The sequence below is a fragment of the Daphnia carinata genome, chromosome 5 (assembly GCF_022539665.2).
Source record: "Daphnia carinata strain CSIRO-1 chromosome 5, CSIRO_AGI_Dcar_HiC_V3, whole genome shotgun sequence".
Classification (NCBI taxonomy): Eukaryota; Metazoa; Arthropoda; class Branchiopoda; order Diplostraca; family Daphniidae; genus Daphnia; species Daphnia carinata.
In genome coordinates, this window is record NC_081335.1 from 6,983,402 (window position 1) to 7,003,305 (window position 19,904).

Sequence of the window (19,904 nt, forward strand, 5' to 3'; positions counted from 1 at the left end):
AAAACGAATGGCGAACTAGTCACAAAAATGACTGTATTAAACTTAGCAAAAAATGAGACAGCGTGGGAAAAATGGCGACCCGACAAGTAGCACGGTTGAAAAAGAACTGAGCGTCCTTACACGTCATTAATTATAGCGTGTATCCGAAAAACAAATGAATTATGAATTGCGACAGAATAGGCCGCTAAATTAAAGAAAGGGAAGGGTAAAGGGTTGGCGCGCGAAGCCCGATCTTGGTTGCCATGGCAACTCGAGAACAGGACGGGAAAATTGCGGACGCGCGAAGCCCGATCCGGGTTGCCATAGCAACTCGGTAACAACGAAGTTCACGATGTGAGCATTGACTGGAGTAACCCCTCCGTCGTAAGAGGTCACGTTGATCTTCGTTGTTGGCCCTGATAAACCTAGTTGAGTTCTGGCCACATCACTTCGGATTAAGGTGGAGTCGCTTCCGCTGTCTAAAAATCCAAAGGTATCGAAGACCTTCTCTCCCTATTGTAGACGAACAGGAACAATTTTCAAAAGCACTTGGCGTGGTGTGTTTAACCCAGTGCGTGATACGGCTCCAAGGAAGGCTTCGTCGACTTTGTTGTCGAAAGTTACTCGACGCGGTGGTTTCGATTCTGATGTAGTCTTGTAGTCACTGGAGATGCTTGCATTGGTTCTTGTCGAAAACTCGGAACCATGAAGTAACTTCGAGTGCCCCGGATACTTGCATCCTTCGACCGTAAATCGAATCGATTTCAATCTGCAGAGTCGACTTATGTGTCTTCCCGTAAGGCATCGGAGAAACCTGCCTGCTGTGAAGTGTTACACTCTCCAATTCTGTGGATTGACTCTTTGCAAACAAAGCATGTTGGGCTGCCTCTTGTTTGGCTAAACGAGGTTGTATTAGGTGGGTTTACCCGCAAACCTCCCCCTTTTGTTTGCAGCAAGTTTGTTTCAGACGTTGAGGTGGTGACGTGATTGATGGTCGAAACATAGGGAGTTGGATACCCTTTCCCATTCTTCTTGGGCACGACTGGTGGAATCGTTGGAAATGTTGACGGCCCCGCCATTAATTTTGCGAAATCTGAACCCTTCGACTGGAGGGTTAACCAGTCGTCCAGATCGACAATTGAAGGTACAGCGGGATGCATCTTCATCACCTTTCCTCCCCATCTTTCCCTCAAGGTCTTCGGCAGTTTGGTGACGATATGCATGAGGTTGCCCAGCGATTCCAGCTCGCTCGCAAGTCCAGTGTTTGACAGGGCGGAGACTGCTCCATGAAGCTTGTTGGAGAATGTCTTCAATCTGGCGCTGTCGTTCGGCTGCACAGACGGAAGTCGAAGGAGATTATTCAGATGTGTTTGAGCCATGATAGTGGTGTGGCCATATTCTTGATCGAGTCGATGACAGACCACTTCGTACTTGCTTGGGTCGTGCACACAATCAGCTACCGAGTTGAGAACATGCGTAGCAAGCAACTCCTGCAGATGCGCTAGTGGAATTCCATTGTCGCTGCACCGGTTGTGGTACAGCGTCATAAACTTCGACTTGAATATTTGGTAGTTCAACGAGTTCCCGTCGAACTTTGTGATGGTGAGAGGTGGAAGTGCTGACATTTTCAAAGAATCGACAAGTTGGCAGATGAGACTAGAATCAGATTTTGGGTCGATCTTTGACTGTTGCTGGGTGCTAAACGATGGATCGTTGGACATATCGATAGTTGCCCCTATGCTGGCTATTTGCTCGCCCGTTGTCCCGAATCTTCTGCATTGCTACAACAGGTTGACTGCCCGTGGTGGTGAGGATGGGGTAATGCCTTGCGGCCATCCTAAAGCTTCGCGGCGCTGAGACAACATGCCTTGTATCGACGTGTCCAGCCGACCTTGGGATGATACGTTTTCGCCCTCGGGGCACTGTCTAGACATTTTTGTGCACGTCTGTTGTACAAGGCATTTTAACCTATCAAGTTCTTTGGACTGCGACTCACTATTTTTCGGAATAGCTTCTAGTTTCTCTTCGACTTTCTTTGAACTGGACTCGTTCTCTTCCACCATTTGTTCCATCGCAGACTTGAGTCGAATATCCATCTTCTTATCGACAGTTGCTAAAGATTTTTCGTTAACCTCGTGGATCGATTGTAAAATTTTCTCGATCGCGTTTAACGATTCACTCTGCCGTCTGGCTTGCACAGATGACTTCTTGATGTCATTTGCAATGTCTGACAAAAGCTCCCCATGTCGGTTTAGGACGTTTTGAGTGTGGCGAGCTTGGGTTTCGAGCTGTTGGATCTTTACGGATACAGTCGAATTCTCTTTTACACTTGCTTTTGTCACTGTTGAGTTGATAGTGACTGACGATGCAAGTGATGATACAGTCGACCGCGATGCTAGATGTTGGTCGATTTCTGACAGTACACTCTGGTGGTCTGTCGTGAACTGTACTTCCCAGCGTTCACATTCGGCTCGGCGTTTACCTGGTAGATTGGTAACTGTCTCCACGTATTTCTAGTGAAATTCCATGGTACTATCGAACAGGCGTACGAGTTCGGTGCGCCAGATGCTCAATTGGCCTTTGCTGAGACGAATGCCTTGACGATGTTGACGGATACAGTCGTGGGACTAAAAGGGACTAAAAGAAGCCTCAAAACAGACTGAACAGACTGCAAAAGACTGTAAAAAGACACTGACGAGATCAAACCACATGTGCCTCCAAGAAGACACAAAAGGGGAAACAAAAGAAAGTCGAACACGTTCAGGAGCCCTCTAGGGGGTTTTGCCTTTACCGATCAAATCGGTGACAGTATGTGTCTGCGAAATCAAAACATAACAGTTTAAGTCACATTACCTTTAACATATAAGAGCTGTGAAGTATCACCAAATATGGCAATGATGGTAATGGTGAAGACCGACCATGTCTCTTTATCAATCACGGCATTCTTGGTGATTAGATTTACCAACTGTTTTCCATTACGGGCATCATCCTCACCAGGCCAATAACATCCTATTACCTGACTTTCTTATCCAGTAAATAGGGGCAATATCATATTGATGCGCATTGCCAGGTAAATGAAATTTGACAATGGCAAATGACTAAAAAGTAATAAAGGAATAGCTTAAGAAAATGAAAAAAAAAACAGACAAAAAGCTACTTACATGCTGTGCAGGGTGATTTGGTATGCTTCGTTTTCTCCCAGTCATATTGTCGCAGAGTATACTAATGTCTGGTGATGTGCAACGTGAATAAGGGTGAAAAGCTTCACTATCAAACACAAACACCTGCAAATTAAAAAACATTAAATTGCCACAATGCAAAACAATTTTGAAAAAGACTCACCAACACTCCGGCGTGGTCACTTCTGTTTCTTCCTATTCGTCTGCCTTTTTCATATAATTTTCGCCTGCTGCCAGATTTATAAAAACATACTCCTTTCTTGCGAGCAACGCTGGTTTCAGGATTTTTACGGTTTATGGAACCGGGTAATGGAACCGATTTAAGTCTGTTTTTAATATTTCTTAAACAAGGAAGATTATTACTCGAAACCCGGTGTACCTGTCATAAAAAGGAATTAATGTAAATGGGAAAAATTACCCGATATTAAGTTTCAACCCGATACCTTACCAAAATTGCTTCAGTATAGTAAGCACATTAGATGCCGAATACGATGGGTAAACAATTTTTACCAACTGATATTGGGAACAATGCACAAATATGGGACAAAAGTAAACTTTGAGAACATGAACTATTTACATTTTTTTCTGATACATTTTGTGAATATTTCTTAACCACTTCTCTTCTTATTTTTCTTACCACTTGCCAGATTAAAACAATTAGTTTTCTGCGCGCATTAGCGGAAATATTGCTTTTTCTTTTTTTGTTGAATATGGAAAGCAAACCGCTTTCCATTTAATTGCTGATATCGGCCAGGCATTTTGGCAGGATAAAGTTGAATTTGACTGAATAAATTCCAAGCTTTGAAGATTGCAGTGGATTCGAAAATAAGTCATTTTTTCTTCGATTGTCAAATTTTTGACCAATGATTGTAATATCATTGTTGCGTTCAATGATATTCGAAATTTTTCAAACCGTTTCATCTTGAAGAATAACATAGCAGTCAACATCATCACATTTCAAAATCATTGAATTGTAGTGCACAACTTTAAATTGCCTTCCAGTTCCTGCACTCAGAATTTGTCCATTTGTGTGTTTGTTTATTAAAACTGTTTTTCCTTTTCTTGTTTCGCTGGAAGAAATGACGTTTGCTTCTTCTTCGGAGATGCGTCGGACGATCTGAGATAAAACTTGTTCATTTTTTCGAATCGTGCCTTTTATTGTTTTCATGTTATTTTCGAATGGAAATGAGCTGAAATTGTCTAAATGCCCAAATTTTAGAACGTCATCAGCCAAATGAATGAGGCAATGTACGTTGTATGAAATAAACCACTCGCCGTAAATAATTTTGCACTGTTTAACGAACACAATTAACAACTCCTTGGCGTAGTTGTTAAACGCTGGATCATGACACAAATGCGGCAAAGACAGGATTTTTTCCCCAGCGTGAAGTAACATAAAATTATCATAGAATCCTTTAAGAAGCTTCCCTTTAAAAATTTCTTTCAGTACGGCTGGCCCAGTGTACAACAGAAATTGACGCAGCTCGGTTGCTTTCCATCTAGGTAATTCGTTTAAGGATCTTGGCTTTCTCGCGAAATCACAAGGAATAAAATTTGCAATCTCTATCAATAGGGCTGATATTCGATCAATGTTTTGACGGCCGATCCTAGTACAAAGAGGCCCACGAATCCAAACCCACAAAAGCTTTCGCACAACACCAAGGCACACACAGTGCATATAATCAACGGCAAACGAAGTGATCATGTTGGTGCCTAAATTTTCTAGGATAGACGTGCCATTATGGTGTCCATCTTGAGTCTTGTTTATGAAATTTTCATGGGTTCGAAGTGGGGCCGATGTTTCTAATAGTACAACGCGTCCCGCCCACTTTCCGTATACTTCACACTTAGGGCAACTTTCATAGGCTGTATGAATTTTATCAGGGCATTTGCTGGAGCATCACAGGAGAATTCAAAGACCAAGATGTTTATTATTTCGTCATTATGAACAAAGCCGGTACGCTGAAGTTGATTGACTTCATTCACAAAATCTTCAAGGTAATCGTTTGCGGTTTTTGGCTTATTGTTACCATGATAAAGTCCAAGTACGAACGGAGGCCAGTTCTTCATTTCACCATAAAAAAATCTACACTGAATGAGCCAAACTTGGCTGCCGGAAGCCTTGGCCACCGGAAGCCCGTCTACATTCACAATAAAGCGGAACACTTTCAGGGTGATTTTTGAACGCGAACCGTATTTTTTAACATAAATGTTATGCCAAGAGCAACCCCGAAATGAAAATAATTGCCGGGTTCTACTACTTTAACATTGGTTTTTTTTTGGAGTTCTAAGAAGAGTCCTACATGTTTTTGGTAGTTTTAGTTCCTCATATGCAGTAATGGCAGGTAGCACTTCCGTCAAAAGGTTATCAATGGCATTCTGCTTAACACGAAACCTCACTGCCCAAGATGCGAGTTTTTCCATAAACTTATGCGGAGTCGCTGCATCGGCCGCGCACTCGTTGTCAAACGTAACCCCAGAAAACAAGTCATGTTCTTCAGGCGTAGAATTATCATCACTTGACATTTCGTACTCATCACAGGAACTGTCAAGCGGCATCGCGTCGCTTTCGTAATCATTTGCTATTACCTGTACACTTTCCGTTTGGGGTTCGATGTCTTCGGATACTGAATAATTATGAGTTTCACTAACACATGGATGCACTGCTGCGGTTGTGTCCCGATTCACGCGCATTTCTTTTTCGGATGTCGCAAATTCACTTGTTTCAGAATGCGATGACATAGCTAACGCTATATTATGAAGAACGGCTTGCACTCTTCTTCTTTTTTGCCTAGGGCCGACGTCACTTGCACTATTAGACGCCATTTCACTTCACTTGAAAGCACTAAACAAAATGTTTCTACACTCACACTAACAAAATGTCACTAACACTAACGCAAAAAAGCAGCCTTTATCAAGCAACTGCCGTGCAATGACTGTTAGAATATTGGTAACAACGTTGCATTTACTGGTTTCGACTATTAGTGTATTAGTAAACTATTTTTCCATAAAGTGGAGTCGAGTTCGAACATGCAAAAAAAGGGGGGAAAACCATTTAAAGACCAGTTTCATACCATGTGAATTTTGCTTAAAAAGATTCATTTCGGCCCAATAAAAGCCGTCTTTTTTACAGCATTTCGAACCGCGCAAGATCGTCAAATATGCCTAGTTTGGGCCCAACATAAACCGTTTTTGTTTCTTGCGTTTCGGACCGCACGTTTTTGCAAAGAAAAACCAGTTTGGGCCAGATAAAAGCTGTCTTTTTCCGGACCGATATTAAGTTTTCAAAAAGACGCTTTTAATCCCGGAAAAAACCAGGCGTGTTGTCTGGGTAGTTCGTCTGTTGTGCTCTGACTTTTAACTCTTGTGAGTTCCAGATTTGCTGCCTCATTAAAATTCAAGTAGAAAATACAGGTATGCTATATTAATACGTGAATTTAAATGTGTAGCACTGTTTGCCTCCGATTAGTATTACAGTATGTATATTCGCTGCTCTTCGGCGTTAGGAATCCAATGTGTAGTCGTGAATTGCACTGTTCGTACACGGACAAAAATAGAAATGCTGTCACATTATAGGACAGTTACACGTACATTTGATGCACATTGGTTGGCAGGTTGTGAAAGAAGATATCCAAACGAAGATGGACTAGGAAAACATTTCCAGTCTCACCACCCAACATTCTTTGAACGAAATATTGAAGCTGCAGCGTCTATCTTTTCAACAAAAGAACAAGTGCTTCAGAAGCCTATAGCTAGTAAGTAGAATTTATTTTGTTTTCCATATCCATGAACTTAAAAAATATTAATTTTGTTTATAGTGACTTTACTTTATATCTCCTCTGTCTGTCTGATGAAAGAAAATTTAATCACGTAGATTTTCAGACTGCTATGGAAGCAACAAAAGAGACCGATAAAATTTTATCTGACTATTGTTTAATTATTAGGAATCCGCTAACCTAGCAAGCTGCATCGAGCAAGAAACAAGAGGATCACTGTTCATCCTATACATTGGATTGACAATCCACCTCATTTTGGAGAGTAATCCATTTGTGAGATTCCACACAAATGCAAATGCTGTTAATAGATTAATGGCGACCTACTACGTCTTCCACTTTAAATACAACGGTAAGGTTCAAAGCGCATTGTTGTATCTTCAGTCCTATGTTTAAGGCGTAAAGGACGAAGCAACTGATACTTGTGCATCTGTTCATTCCCTTTCCGCATTGGTGGATAAAATGTAGACTTCTTTATTGTGTTTGTAATTGCACAGAGTTTGAAATCTATACTTTTGTTTTAATCTTAATCTTTAACTAAGATACATTAACAATAAATAACATTTTCAGTTGGATTTACTGCTATTATTTCAATTATTCATATAAATAACGAGTACACGAACGGGTCATTTGGTTTCATTTTCCGGTAAATACGTGCTTTAACTTAGGTGTTATTTTAACCGCTTTTCGGAGGACTTTTACCAATTTTAGGGAGCCTCCCCTAAATTTTTTTTATGTGATATTTCCACCTAACTGGCAGTGTACGACTTAGGTGCAAATTTCACCGAAATTCGAGGCTTTTTTTTAACAGTGAAGAGTTCGTATTATGAAATGGATTTCTGAATCAGGCAGAATTGACAAAGTCATAGACAGCCACTGCCCATTTCTTTAACATCAAACTTTTGCAAGTATAAAAAAAAATTCAAGGTAATTGTTAAAATAAAAAATATCTAGTGATTGAAAACTGAAATCGTTTGATTATAGAATCTCGTCGAATTTGAATTAATCATGAAGCAATCATTTCAGGTTTTTCGCGCAATGTGAACTCAATCGAACCAAAGTCATCGATGAAGCAGCAAAAACTACACACAAGAAAAAAGTACGAAAAGGACGAAGCAACTGGTACTTGTGCATCCATCCATTCCTTTTCCGCATTGGTGGATAAAATGAAGACTTCATCATTTTGTTTATAATTTCACAGAGTTTGAAATCTTTGCTTTTGTGCTTGTCTTAATTTGTTAAATAAAAAACATTAAAAATACAGATAATTTTTATCATTTTATTGCTATTTTGTCAATTATTCATATAAATAACTAATACAGGAACGGGTTGTTTGGTTTCATATTTCGCTAAATATGTCTTAATTTTGGTGTTTTTTACCACTTCGGGGAACTTTTACCAATTTCAGGGAACCCCCTAATTTTTTTAGATGATATTATCATCAAACTGGCAGAGTTCCACTTAGGTGCAATTTCCATCGAAATTCGAAGCTTTTTTTTTAACAGTGATAATGATGTTTTACGCGTATTGGGTCGTGGTATCGCGACCATATTTGTATATTTGAGTTATTTATATCGATTGTTAACGTAGAAGGCCACACATACGCTTCGCACAATTAGATTACTGCTTGGCCAGTCTAAATTAACGTCAGAACCGAACTGAACTTCATAGCGTCTGTTATATGTGTGCTGCTCGACAGGTAATCCGATATTATAATTTCCTAGCTTGAATCTATGCTTATCTTGTTTGATATGGTCTTTATGTCTGTTATGTTATGTGTGTGCTCCTCGACAGTTACACTCAAATTCACCGCAATACAAGAATAGCAAGAAAACCTTTTCTCAGAAGTTAAGGTGAAAACAGGTCGTATTGTAGACCTATCACTAAAGTGTAATTGAATCGATTCCTACTAGATTAGCCAGAGTTCTAGATTAAACGGTGAAAGACCAAGTACTGATCAATAAAATAATGCTGGCGATTTTATCTCTATTTGTGTTAGGTGAGCATGAGTAGGCTACTATGGTTACGATAACCGTATGCCATATCGTAGTAAAATAGTAAATTATGCCAAAAAAATATTAAATAAATAACAATAATATGCTTATTCTAATTGAATTTGCCCGCCTAAGAACTTATTGTATTATTGTGCACACAACGTAGGTTTAGACGCTGACACGATTTTAATTGAAAAATTCTGACACAAGAAGCAACTTCTGCTTTACCTTGACCAAGGTTTTAGACGAAAAATTTTCGCCGATATTGGCCGCCAACAGGCCGCTGGTTACAGTGCCCCTGACGGCTTACACAAAATTATAAATTTAATATCTTGGGCTTTCAGGGGGCCGTCAACCCGAGTCAGCCGTCTCTCAGAGGGCATTAGGTGATCTGCAACAGTAAATATGGGCGGGGGTGTAGGGGTAAGAATCAAACAATCCCACTAATACATATCTCAACTTTTGCCATAGTCTCCTACCATTCGTCAACACGCAGCACACTCTCAGTTTTTGATTTATACTTTTTCGCTGCTTTTGGTTACCATTTGGTATCGAAATGAAACATGCTACCAAATGGTAGTACTTGCTACCATTTGGTAGAAAAGTCGTCGATTTTTATATAGTAGAGAAAAAGTGGAGAAAAGTAGATCCTTTACCAATGCGTCTACCATTAAAAAATTTCGCATTGGTAGATCATACTACCATGGAACATACACTACCATATTCCTTCTATTTTTCTACTTTTCTCCCACTTTTTCTCCTACTATTTTACCACTTTTTTCAATTTTTAGTATACGCGCGAAAAAGGTTTTATTTGAAAAATACTCTTTATTGCAAAATACAAAAAACAACAGAAATTTCCGGGTTGCTCTGGGAACCATGTAAAAAAGAGAAACTTCTTGGTATTTAGAATACTAAACATATAGTTCTGAATTTACATAAATGCGCTTTGAACGTTAGTTACATAAACATATCTAGATAAGTCAAAACATTTAACATATAGGGAAACATGCTTTTTCAGAAAAATGGTCATATAATGAGATCCAGTGTAGGCTATTTCAATTTCTGTATGCCCACTTTCTATGCATTTAACTGTGTAAAAAAATCTGCGACTGAAGGACAAATTCTACCAGGGTGGACATTGAAAACGTAAGAATAAAAAAAATAATAAAATGTGCTTAGGAGTGTAGGGTATTTAATACGAAACATATGAAACGACGCGAAGAGGTTCTTGAACGCCTTAATTGAGCTGGTACCGCTTGATATTAATTCCCCTTCACAGACAATGCTAAAACAGATTGGGTTTCTCAGCGAACCTACACAACACATAAAAGGTGACTCCTTGAGATGGGGCTTTTTCTCGATAATTGATAAAATGTCTTCATTAGCCTATTTGAAAACAATGAATGAAATTATGAAGCAATAACAAAAATACTAGGTGTATACCTTGATGAAATAAACCACTCGTTCAATGATTGAATCCTGGCTAACAACGCGAATCTTCTTTAAAGATGGAATCAGTCGCATTACTAGAACCAATAGTTTAAGGCATTCTAAATTAAATTTCATTAAATGTTCGACCTTCATTGAAATTAAAAAAAAACATTACCATCTTCCGTGTCTGGAACGGGAACATTTGATCTCAAGGCATATTTTATTACCAATGGTCCTTGCGCCAAAATAAAAGTCTCCTCAAAGTGTCCCGCCTTCGGGAATGCCAGTAGGAAATCACGGAAAATCTAGGATGTTATGGATGTATTAAGAAGCGTATTAGAAAAGGCATAAATGCATAAGTCTATGTATACCAAATTTTGGCAATCACGGAAGCATTTCCCAGAAAGCATGCACATATGGCTCACAAGTATTCGTACCAACGTTTTCCGTTCATATACTTCTAAATACACTTCGTTGCGATCCATAAATGATTTAACAATTTTTCTACCTTCTGACGACTCCTTCAAAATTGAAATAACTGGAAATGTATCCTGAAACCAAACAAGAAAAAAATTTATTACTTCTTATGCTTGCTAATAAATATGTTTGACTATGTATACACCAGACTTGCTGATAGGATCTGCATGTGCGTCGGTAATGCTTTCATTTACGTGAGTTACGTCGTCAATTCCTTGAAGTTCGATTACCGTGCCATTGGCACATAATTCAGGAATGATTTCATTGTTTCTCATTGAGGCAGAAGCATTTTCGGCGACAAGATTTTTCACAAGTTTTTGCAATTTGATTTTGTGGCCGAGGGACAAACTTAAGCCATCGATTTGTTTATCAGTCAATGAAAGAAGGCATTCTCCATCAATATCTTCCCCTGAAAAAAAAAATATTATTAGAAAATCTAGAAACAAACACATTTTTGGCTCTAGTTAGTACAGTTAGTGCAGTGACAGTTTAAAATAACAAAATAGAGGAAGACGAAAAAATTTTGCAATTCTTTGTTTTTAAATTTAATTGAACTAAAGCAAAATTCAAACCCAGTGCCTCGGTGAAACAAAATTTGTTGTATCGCATTGTTTGAAATTTTGGAGTACCCATAGTGGCTCGCAATCAGGCAGGGTTTCAAATTCTACTATAGCAAGGCCTTCAAGATGTAATAATTTTTCAACTCTAAGTGAATGGAAATGATCGTCAAAACAGACTGTTTTGCATGGTATTACAGCAAAGTATAATGCGCTGTCTTTGACGGCCATTTTATGGACAAGTCCAAATTCTGGATACCCGTTGTCAGTTTTGTAACTAGGGTGAAGCAAAATAACGGACCCTGTGCGATACTCCCTCCCTTTAGATTTAACCCATTTGGGAACTTTAAAATCGCATTGAAATTTTTCAGGGTTTAAGTTTAGAAAAACGAATTTTGCTCCACTACTTTTATCACAAGGACCCAAAACAAAGTCCTCAGAATGAAAAATGTTAGTATTTAAAATTGCAGCACAAGACACGGTCTGGAGATGCTCGGCAACACTTTTTACAATGTTGACAAAATTGCAATTATAATGCGCCAAACGTTTGCATATGTTGTGATACGCTTCAAAACGCATACACCAATATCGCACCGGTGGACCATTCTCCCTTCTGACGGTTGGATAATGAACTAAATGATGAAATTTATTAATAGGGTTAATGTCTTTAAATAGTTTGTTAAAACAGAAAAATATTTGATTAATCAAGTCCTGTAGTATCACAGTATGTTCCAATGCGATACTTGAGGCAAAAACAATATCCATTATTCTGTTTAACATTAAAATAAGCTCAAAGTAGGGATCATCAGTTTCAATTAAATCTCCAATGATCAATGGAAGCATTCGGATCAAGCACCAGTTTTGTGACGCGCGCTGTCTTGTACTATAATTTCCCCTTTTTCGAATTAAAACATCTGTAAATTTTGGCGAAGGCTTGTTCTTCTTATCATAATAGCTGTAACTAAAGCGCTTTAAACGATTATTCAATTCCTCTGCTACGAAAAAGTTTTCCATATTTTTCGAAAATTCACGAAACACAAGCATAATAATAAATGGAACTATTCCTTCCAAAAATTCATGTATACAATCAAGAATTAAATTGTTGGTTACGTGAAAATAACCACTTTTGTTCAAGTGGCAATTAAATTTAATTCCAGTAAGTGGAGTGGATTGACCGTTTGTCAACTTTGCCTCTCTTGCAGCAACGTCATAATTCTCTTTAGTTCGCATTTCTAAACCATGCGTATTTGAGTTACGTTTTATTTGGTCTCTGCTCAAAAGGCAAAGTCGACAAAATTTCGTAGCAGATGGCGATGAAAACCCAAACAATTCATGAATGCCCTTTGTATCGCCGCAAACAGAAGAAATTGTACCGTGGATACGAAATCCTGGTAAATCAGAAACATCTAATAACATCCCTTTGTCAGATTCAAGAATTTCCATTTCTTTTAGTAATTCATCAATGATAAATTTGAATCCGCTGTTTTTCAAATCTTTACTAAAGCAAACCGCAAAAGGATGAATGTTTACAAGACGCGAATTTTCTAATGGAGCCAAATTTTCTATTCGAAAGCAAAACATACCAAACTCATGTTTTTTTGTCTTGCTGCCAAGCGGATTTGTGACTTCAGTTTCATCAAAAAAAATTTGGAAGCGAACTGCAAAGGGAAAACGTTTAAAAAAAGAACTATTTTTAAAATTGTTGCTGTCCCTATGGCTTCTAATGAAACCGTCCTCACTTGTTACTTCTCCAAAATATTTCGAGCGGAAGTTGTTGTCTGAAAATAATATGCTCAAAGTTTCTCGTAAAGAAATATATTGGAAAGTTTTTTTTGTTCTTTTTGGAAATGATTCCCCCTTAGAATTAATTCGAACAGGAGGATTACTTTCGTTTGATAGAAACGCCGTCCTTGGCTCAACATAAGCGAAATGTGCTTTGAAATAGTTTAATCGCTTTTTTTGAGAATTGAAGTTTCTTAGAATCGACGTAAGAGATCCAGTTTTTCACGCTGTTCATCATCTCGTTCTAAAATGGCGCCCAAATTATTTGCAATGTAATCTAATGCGGTGTTTGAAACTAAATGTTCTGATCTTAAATTTAACATAAACTTTGCTAAATCTCTTACAACTTGTTTTGATGCTTTATTATCTTCAGTAACAACAATAGTTGTTACTACTACATAGCAATTGACATTGCAATGTCATTTTCCATGGTTGTTACATGAATAACATGAACATCTTCGTCGGTATTTGGAAAGCTGATATTTTGTCTAACCTCTGAACTAATTTTACGCCGAGTTTTACTACACCGCATTAAATGATTTCTGAAATTAGAAAAAGAATTAAAAGTCTCCGGACACCCGTTCTGAGCGCATACCAGTAGAGTTCCTCTTGCATCACCGGAAGTATGCATGGCATGAATAGCTTGTAAGTGAGAAGTAAAATTTCTAAATTCACCTTTGATAAAAGTACGGGTGAAATTTTTTGATATGCACTGAAAACAAAAAAAAACCCTCAATGTCCGACACCGCAGAATTAAAAGCCATAGTTGGAAAAACTTATGTTTTTAGCAGAAAAAAAAAGTTGGAGACTTATAGTATACCTTTAAGTTTTGCCGCAATACTTGAATCGAAGTTGATGGTTAGCAAAAATGATTTAAATCAATTGCATTAAGCTCTGAAACATCAATGAGGCACGGAGCACAAGTTGGATAATTAGACGCCATGCGGAGAAGGAGAAAACGCCCCTACAACGGACAAAAGAACCAAAGTTAATTAAAATAAAGAAAGCAATTAGATTCTCAATGTGAATTTGCTAAAATATCTCAATAACATAGAAAAATATATGTACCTTGAAAAATTCCGTTTCCCTCACCAAAAAACGTGAACTTGCACGAACCCCACCCAATAAACAGAAGGTTATTGGTCACTAAATGGTAAATCACATCACATAAAATATCTCCATAAAATAAAAAAATGTATGTACCTTTGAATAGTAGAAAAAATCCGTTTCCCTCACAAAGAAACGTGAACTTGCACGACTCCCCAAAAACAGTAGGTTGTTCGTCACAAAATTGTAGATCACTATTAATAATCACGGTACGAAAAAAATCCACAATCGATACCACTATCAATAACACTGCTAATAAAAAAACGCACAAGCTGTAATGCAAAATGCAGAACACATCAAACAATGACTTACAAATAATGAGTCACGAGCGACACTAGTTCCTTCGAAAATCTTTAAAGACTAATGAAAACCTCATGAAAAAAAACAGTAATCAGGGTGACCTCACACATCTTCTATTGTACGTCCCTAAACACACAATGTAAATCTTCATAATATTTTATATAATAATAACATTGTAATATTTTAAAGTAACTTAAGCCAAGAACAATTTGATATAAGTAATAGATCGCTGAACATAACTAAGAAAACAATTTTGTATATTACTCTTTAAATTAAGTGGGGTAACAATTGTTGAACTGGTACATGCTCGTAGCTGTCAGGGTTTCCATGGTAACGCGTGTCAAAACAGCAGCTTCTCAGAAAAAAATTTAAGTTTACTGCGTTCAATTTTATTATTTTTCTTTTTTCAGAACATTGTATAGCCTTTTTTGGTAAGTGTTTGGATATGTTGTATGAATTTTTAAAAACCCAAACGACATCTCATTCTGGATAAATTTGCTTTGGTGGCGGACAGTAGTCATACTAGGGTTTTATGTTATTCCCAGATTTCGATTTGTCATTCCAGGTATTATTTACTTATTGTATTTTACTTACTATTTAACTACGTTAAGAAACTGTGAAAGATAGATAAATTTGTTACCTAACTACATTCTTCGTTAACCTAGGAGTAAATAAAACCAGTGAAAGACAAAAAAGTTCACGAGTCCCACAACAACTTATTTTATTTTGCGTTATATTTAGTATTGGTGGTTTACAAAGGTATGGTTAACTGAATACACTTGTTGCCAAATATTATTCTTGCATACAGCATATAGTACATCAAAATCAATGGGAATATTGCATCCACAGGTCTCTTATACCAAACTTGTGGTTTTATTGTTGCGAACAGCATTTCAAACACACTTCAACGATCTAATTATATTGTCAGAAAAACATTTGAATAGTACTATGATTAACTAAATTATGAGTCCCTTAAACTGAAAGAAAATTTACCACATCTGAAAATGTATTTCAGCAGAAAAATAATTGATACAACTTTGTTGGACGAGGATGTAGCCTACACAAATGTCTTCGCCAACGCCAACACAACAATACTTTTCTTCAACATCGCTGTAATTTTCCCACATCACCAAAGCGTACATCTCACGACCATTGTCGTCAAGTTACTCCCCGATATAATGTTCGGCCGTCGTCCATTTTCGCGAGGTCGTTTCACATTTCATGCCTACCAATTCTTTCCTTGTGGTAGACACCTAGTGCTCTACCAAATAGCAGAGGACTGGTAGATACCTTACCAATCTCCTACCTTCTGAAAGCAGACAATTTTTTCTACCATTCCTCTACCTTTTCAGTTCTACCACGTATGGTAGTCGAAAGGTAGGAAAATGGTAGAAGGCAAAAACTGAGAGTGCAAAAAGGCGGGTTTTTGAGCTAAACGTAAAGAAAGCTGTAGCAATGACCGTATACTGCATTGTGCCATTAGTTTTCCTTTGTATTTTTCGAACATAAACTTTACTTCAAGAATTAAGATGCAAAGCCCTATTGTTATACCAAGCTATTTCATAAGCTGCAAAACCTAAAGATTTTCTCTGGGGTACATTGATTACAGAATATACGTTGGGTTTTGAATCAAAGCGGATCATCCCATAATCTTCAAGTAAATGTATAATGTTGGCTTGTTCACAACACATATCGACAGTTTTATTAAAGTCCATGTGTATTTCCACTGATAGCTGCCTTACCCTGTCCAGCATCCCGGATTTCATTATTTGTGGCAGCACGATCCATTCTGTGGTTTCAATGTCAATTTTGAGGTAGTCGATAGTAACATTTGCCCCGTGAATAGGCTCAAGCATGTTGTATATCGAAGAAAGAGTCCGCGATGGTATTCCAAAGTTTTTCTTCCATTCATTTTTATCTATGTCATTTAGGGCCATTTGATAAAAAATTACGTTCTCACTTCGACGGTGGTTTGAAACGTTCATCGATGGATCAAACGAAAAAACTTTGCATCCATAAAGATCCATCGCGTCGTCAAAACTCCAATCATAGTTGATTCCAAACGAGTACACAATACATCTATCTGGTCTTGGAGCAACCATTTGGTCAAGACAAATTGCTTTCTGTCCGTCCATAGATACCATGCCGGCTGCAGAAGAAACCATAAACCCTCCGAAATAATGAGAAATTTGGCAGGACGACTGATTGGTCCATGAAAAGTAATCAACAATATGTGAAACCATTTGCGTTTTCATAGTCATGTTTTTCAAGCTTGTTATATTTGTCGTAACAATAGAAGACAAACGTTTTGCATGAAACTTGCACATGCTTGGAGTGGGCTTGAAATGAACCTTGCTGTTGGTGGGTTTAGCTAAAAAATCTACGTTTGAAACTCCCAAACCATTCTTGGTAACACCAGCGACTAGTTTGGATTTGGGAGTTGAATAATTAGACGTAGTTGCATAACAAACTTGCAACCAATCGAGTGAAATAATATTTGAACATAACAACAATGCAGCCAATATCAAAACTGCTCTAAATATCTTTTTCATTTTGGTTTATGGTTTGCAATTCTTTGCGACAACAGAATATTATTGCAGAAATTTCACGCAAGTTTTTTTAATAATAGTACTCTAAGTAGCTCGTGGTAAAGATATATGAAAGTTAAAAGAGATCATAAATTTAAGCTTCTTAGAAAGCTATAATCCAATATATATTTCATGTACATGAATATTTCGTATTCATGAATGGTGTTGAGAAATGGAAAACGTAAAACAGAAACAATTAAACGGTTAGATCTGAACTTTTACTTCTTGAACCACTAATGGGCCTAATAATGTTTTTAGAATGCGTTCTTTTTATTCCAAATCACTGAAAATTCTGAGAAATGAAATACCTTGTGTGTCTTTGTAAATTGACTGGAATAAAACGTTCGAATATGGAGATTGAGTTCACTTATCTTATCCATAAGCTCTAGATGTTCCAGTGCTTTATATACTAATGGATAAAAGGATAACGCATAAAATAACAACCAATTTTTCTTAAGCAGTAGCTCTATATGTTACTTTCTTCTCACACTGAAAAACTATGCAGCCCAGTGGGTAGAGTTGTAAAGAGCAATGCAAGTAATATGACCGTCAGCTGCCCTATGTATACTTTCAAAACGGAGTGTTATCACGTAAGTCTGAAATTTGCCTGGTGAAATATTGCCTGCAAAATACCAAGTTAAGTGTCTGAAAATCGGAAAATGACGCCAACGATTATCAAACGCGTTGAGCTGTTGACTACCGCTGTTGACTACCTGTAGGGGAGGGTGGGCGTGGTTGGAACACAAAACTTATTTTTGTTCCGTACGATTACAAAAATCGTCCAAGTAAAGTAAAAAATATATAGATTTGTAGCCAGTTATCTCAGCTACATAACAGTATTTTTTTTGGGTGGGTTCGGCAAAGTTTAATATGTGCTATGAGTAAAAAACCGGAGGTACCCCAAGTTGTTTCAATTGCCAATTCTACTCGGCAATTGAAACAGGGCGTCTGGGCAATTGAAACGTGGGTTTTCCATAAGAGAGCTCCCGCGTTTTACGAAAAAACTAAAATGACGATATCTCAGAATCAGGGATACTCATTCATTGGAACAAGGTGTTCCAATTGCTCCGACCATGGGTCTTCTCGGAGTTTTAATTTTTATAGGTGATAAAGTTAAGCTAGAAAAAAATTAATGTGATCAACTTATAGCTTAATGAATGACGAATGATTGGAGACCTTTTTTAATGATTTTTTCCATCGTTTTCAGTGTGAAAACGAAAAAATTGTCTGCAAAAAAACAACAAATGGACAGTCAAAAAACAATTTTCTGGGATAATTCGAAAACTTTTAAATTCTAAAGCCTCAAATTTTTTCTAAAAATGTAGAACCCTAATTCCCGTTAGTTCAAATTTTTTAAACAAAATCTCTTACATACTTTAAGTGGTAGAATTTTTGTTTCAATTGCCGCGTGTTCCAATTGCGCCCACCCTCCCCTACTCTATTTTCTTAATAATAAATACTATATCATGTGGAATATTATAAGTTTCCATAATTAAAAACAACGTAATTGATTCTGCTAACTTTGAACATTACGGCCATGTGCATAGACCTACGAAGACCAGAATGACCTGTTTGAAATAATTTATTTTAGATTTCGGTCGTCCTCTTGAATTTTAAACTCCAATGGCTTTTGTCTGCTTACATGTTCACGCTCAAAATAAGGCCGTAATTTTGACGATTTTTTTTTTAAATAAGATTTGTAACGATTACTATAGTATGTTAACATTAATAATACAAATACCTGAACACAGCGGCGGCTGAGTACTTAATTTTCAATATTTTAAAAGGGCCAGCGTACTGGATTTTATTTTCGGACCTAACTGAAATAGGATACTTAAGTTTTAACTATAGTTACAAGTGCTTCTACTCCTGTTGTTGAACATGGTATTTATATTTTGAAAAAAAGTTTACGGTGACAATTTCTATAGCCTATTATATTTCCTAGATAACTCTGTTCTTTTAGAAGAATATGTTGATGAACATGTGTCTACTTTCGATATTTCACACGGTATTGAAACTTTGGAAATGGGTTGATGTACCAATTGTTTTAAATGAATGTTAATTTTTCAAATAATTTTTCTCTTCTTTCACAAGGATTCGTTGTTGGAAATCCTTACAGTCTTCATACTTCACGAGGTACATAAGTTTTCTGAAAATAAGTCTACGATATCAATTTAATTTCATTTAATGTTATTTTGGCTGATTCCTTAAACGAAAACTTTGTTTCTTACAATTCGGATGAAACCAGCACTGACCTAGTTGACAGTAGCTGTGATGACAATGCTCAAAACATTAAAAGTGTGGCGAGAGACCTTAAAAAGAAAAAACTGCTCTCGCAATCGCAGCAGGATCCACCAGCAAAGAAACAATGTGTAAAACCTCTGTTTAAAAAAAATGAGTTCCATCTTCAGTGCCACTGCCAGCCTCGTTTAAATTACCAAATCGCTTTAGGCCAGACATCCAACAAAAGTTGGATGATCGAAGTGCTGTGTTCATGGCCAAAGACCAGTCAGCTTTACTTCTTGAAGTGGCGAATTCTATCCAACTTTACACTTCAAAGCCATCAGAATTTGAAATGAATAACATCGTGGCAGAAATCTTGATGAACTATCCACGTTCATCTACACTTCCAACTGCTGAAGCAAAACACGTAAGTATACCAGTGTATAATTGTATTGTCTCATTAATCGTCTTTTTTTCATTTCTGCAGAGAGAATTGATTTATAAACTGAAA

The 19,904-nt window shown here is 37.3% G+C and overlaps 1 protein-coding gene and 1 long non-coding RNA gene across 2 annotated transcripts; both read right to left on the reverse strand.

The window, feature by feature from the left end:
* Positions 1–10,003: 10,003 nt before the first annotated feature.
* LOC130703064 (uncharacterized) lies at positions 10,004–10,671 on the reverse strand. The gene is made up of 3 exons (XR_009421038.1): positions 10,535–10,671; positions 10,372–10,478; positions 10,004–10,314 (listed from the first exon to the last, which is right to left on the reverse strand). It is a non-coding gene; the product is annotated as an uncharacterized LOC130703064 (long non-coding RNA).
* A 5,403-nt stretch (positions 10,672–16,074) lies between these two features.
* Positions 16,075–17,181, reverse strand: LOC130703005 (uncharacterized). The gene has a single exon (XM_057524626.2). The coding sequence runs from the start codon at positions 17,132–17,134 to the stop codon at positions 16,100–16,102; it is 1,035 nt and encodes a 344-aa protein (XP_057380609.1). The 5' UTR covers positions 17,135–17,181; the 3' UTR covers positions 16,075–16,099.
* Between the last annotated feature and the right edge of the window lie 2,723 nt (positions 17,182–19,904).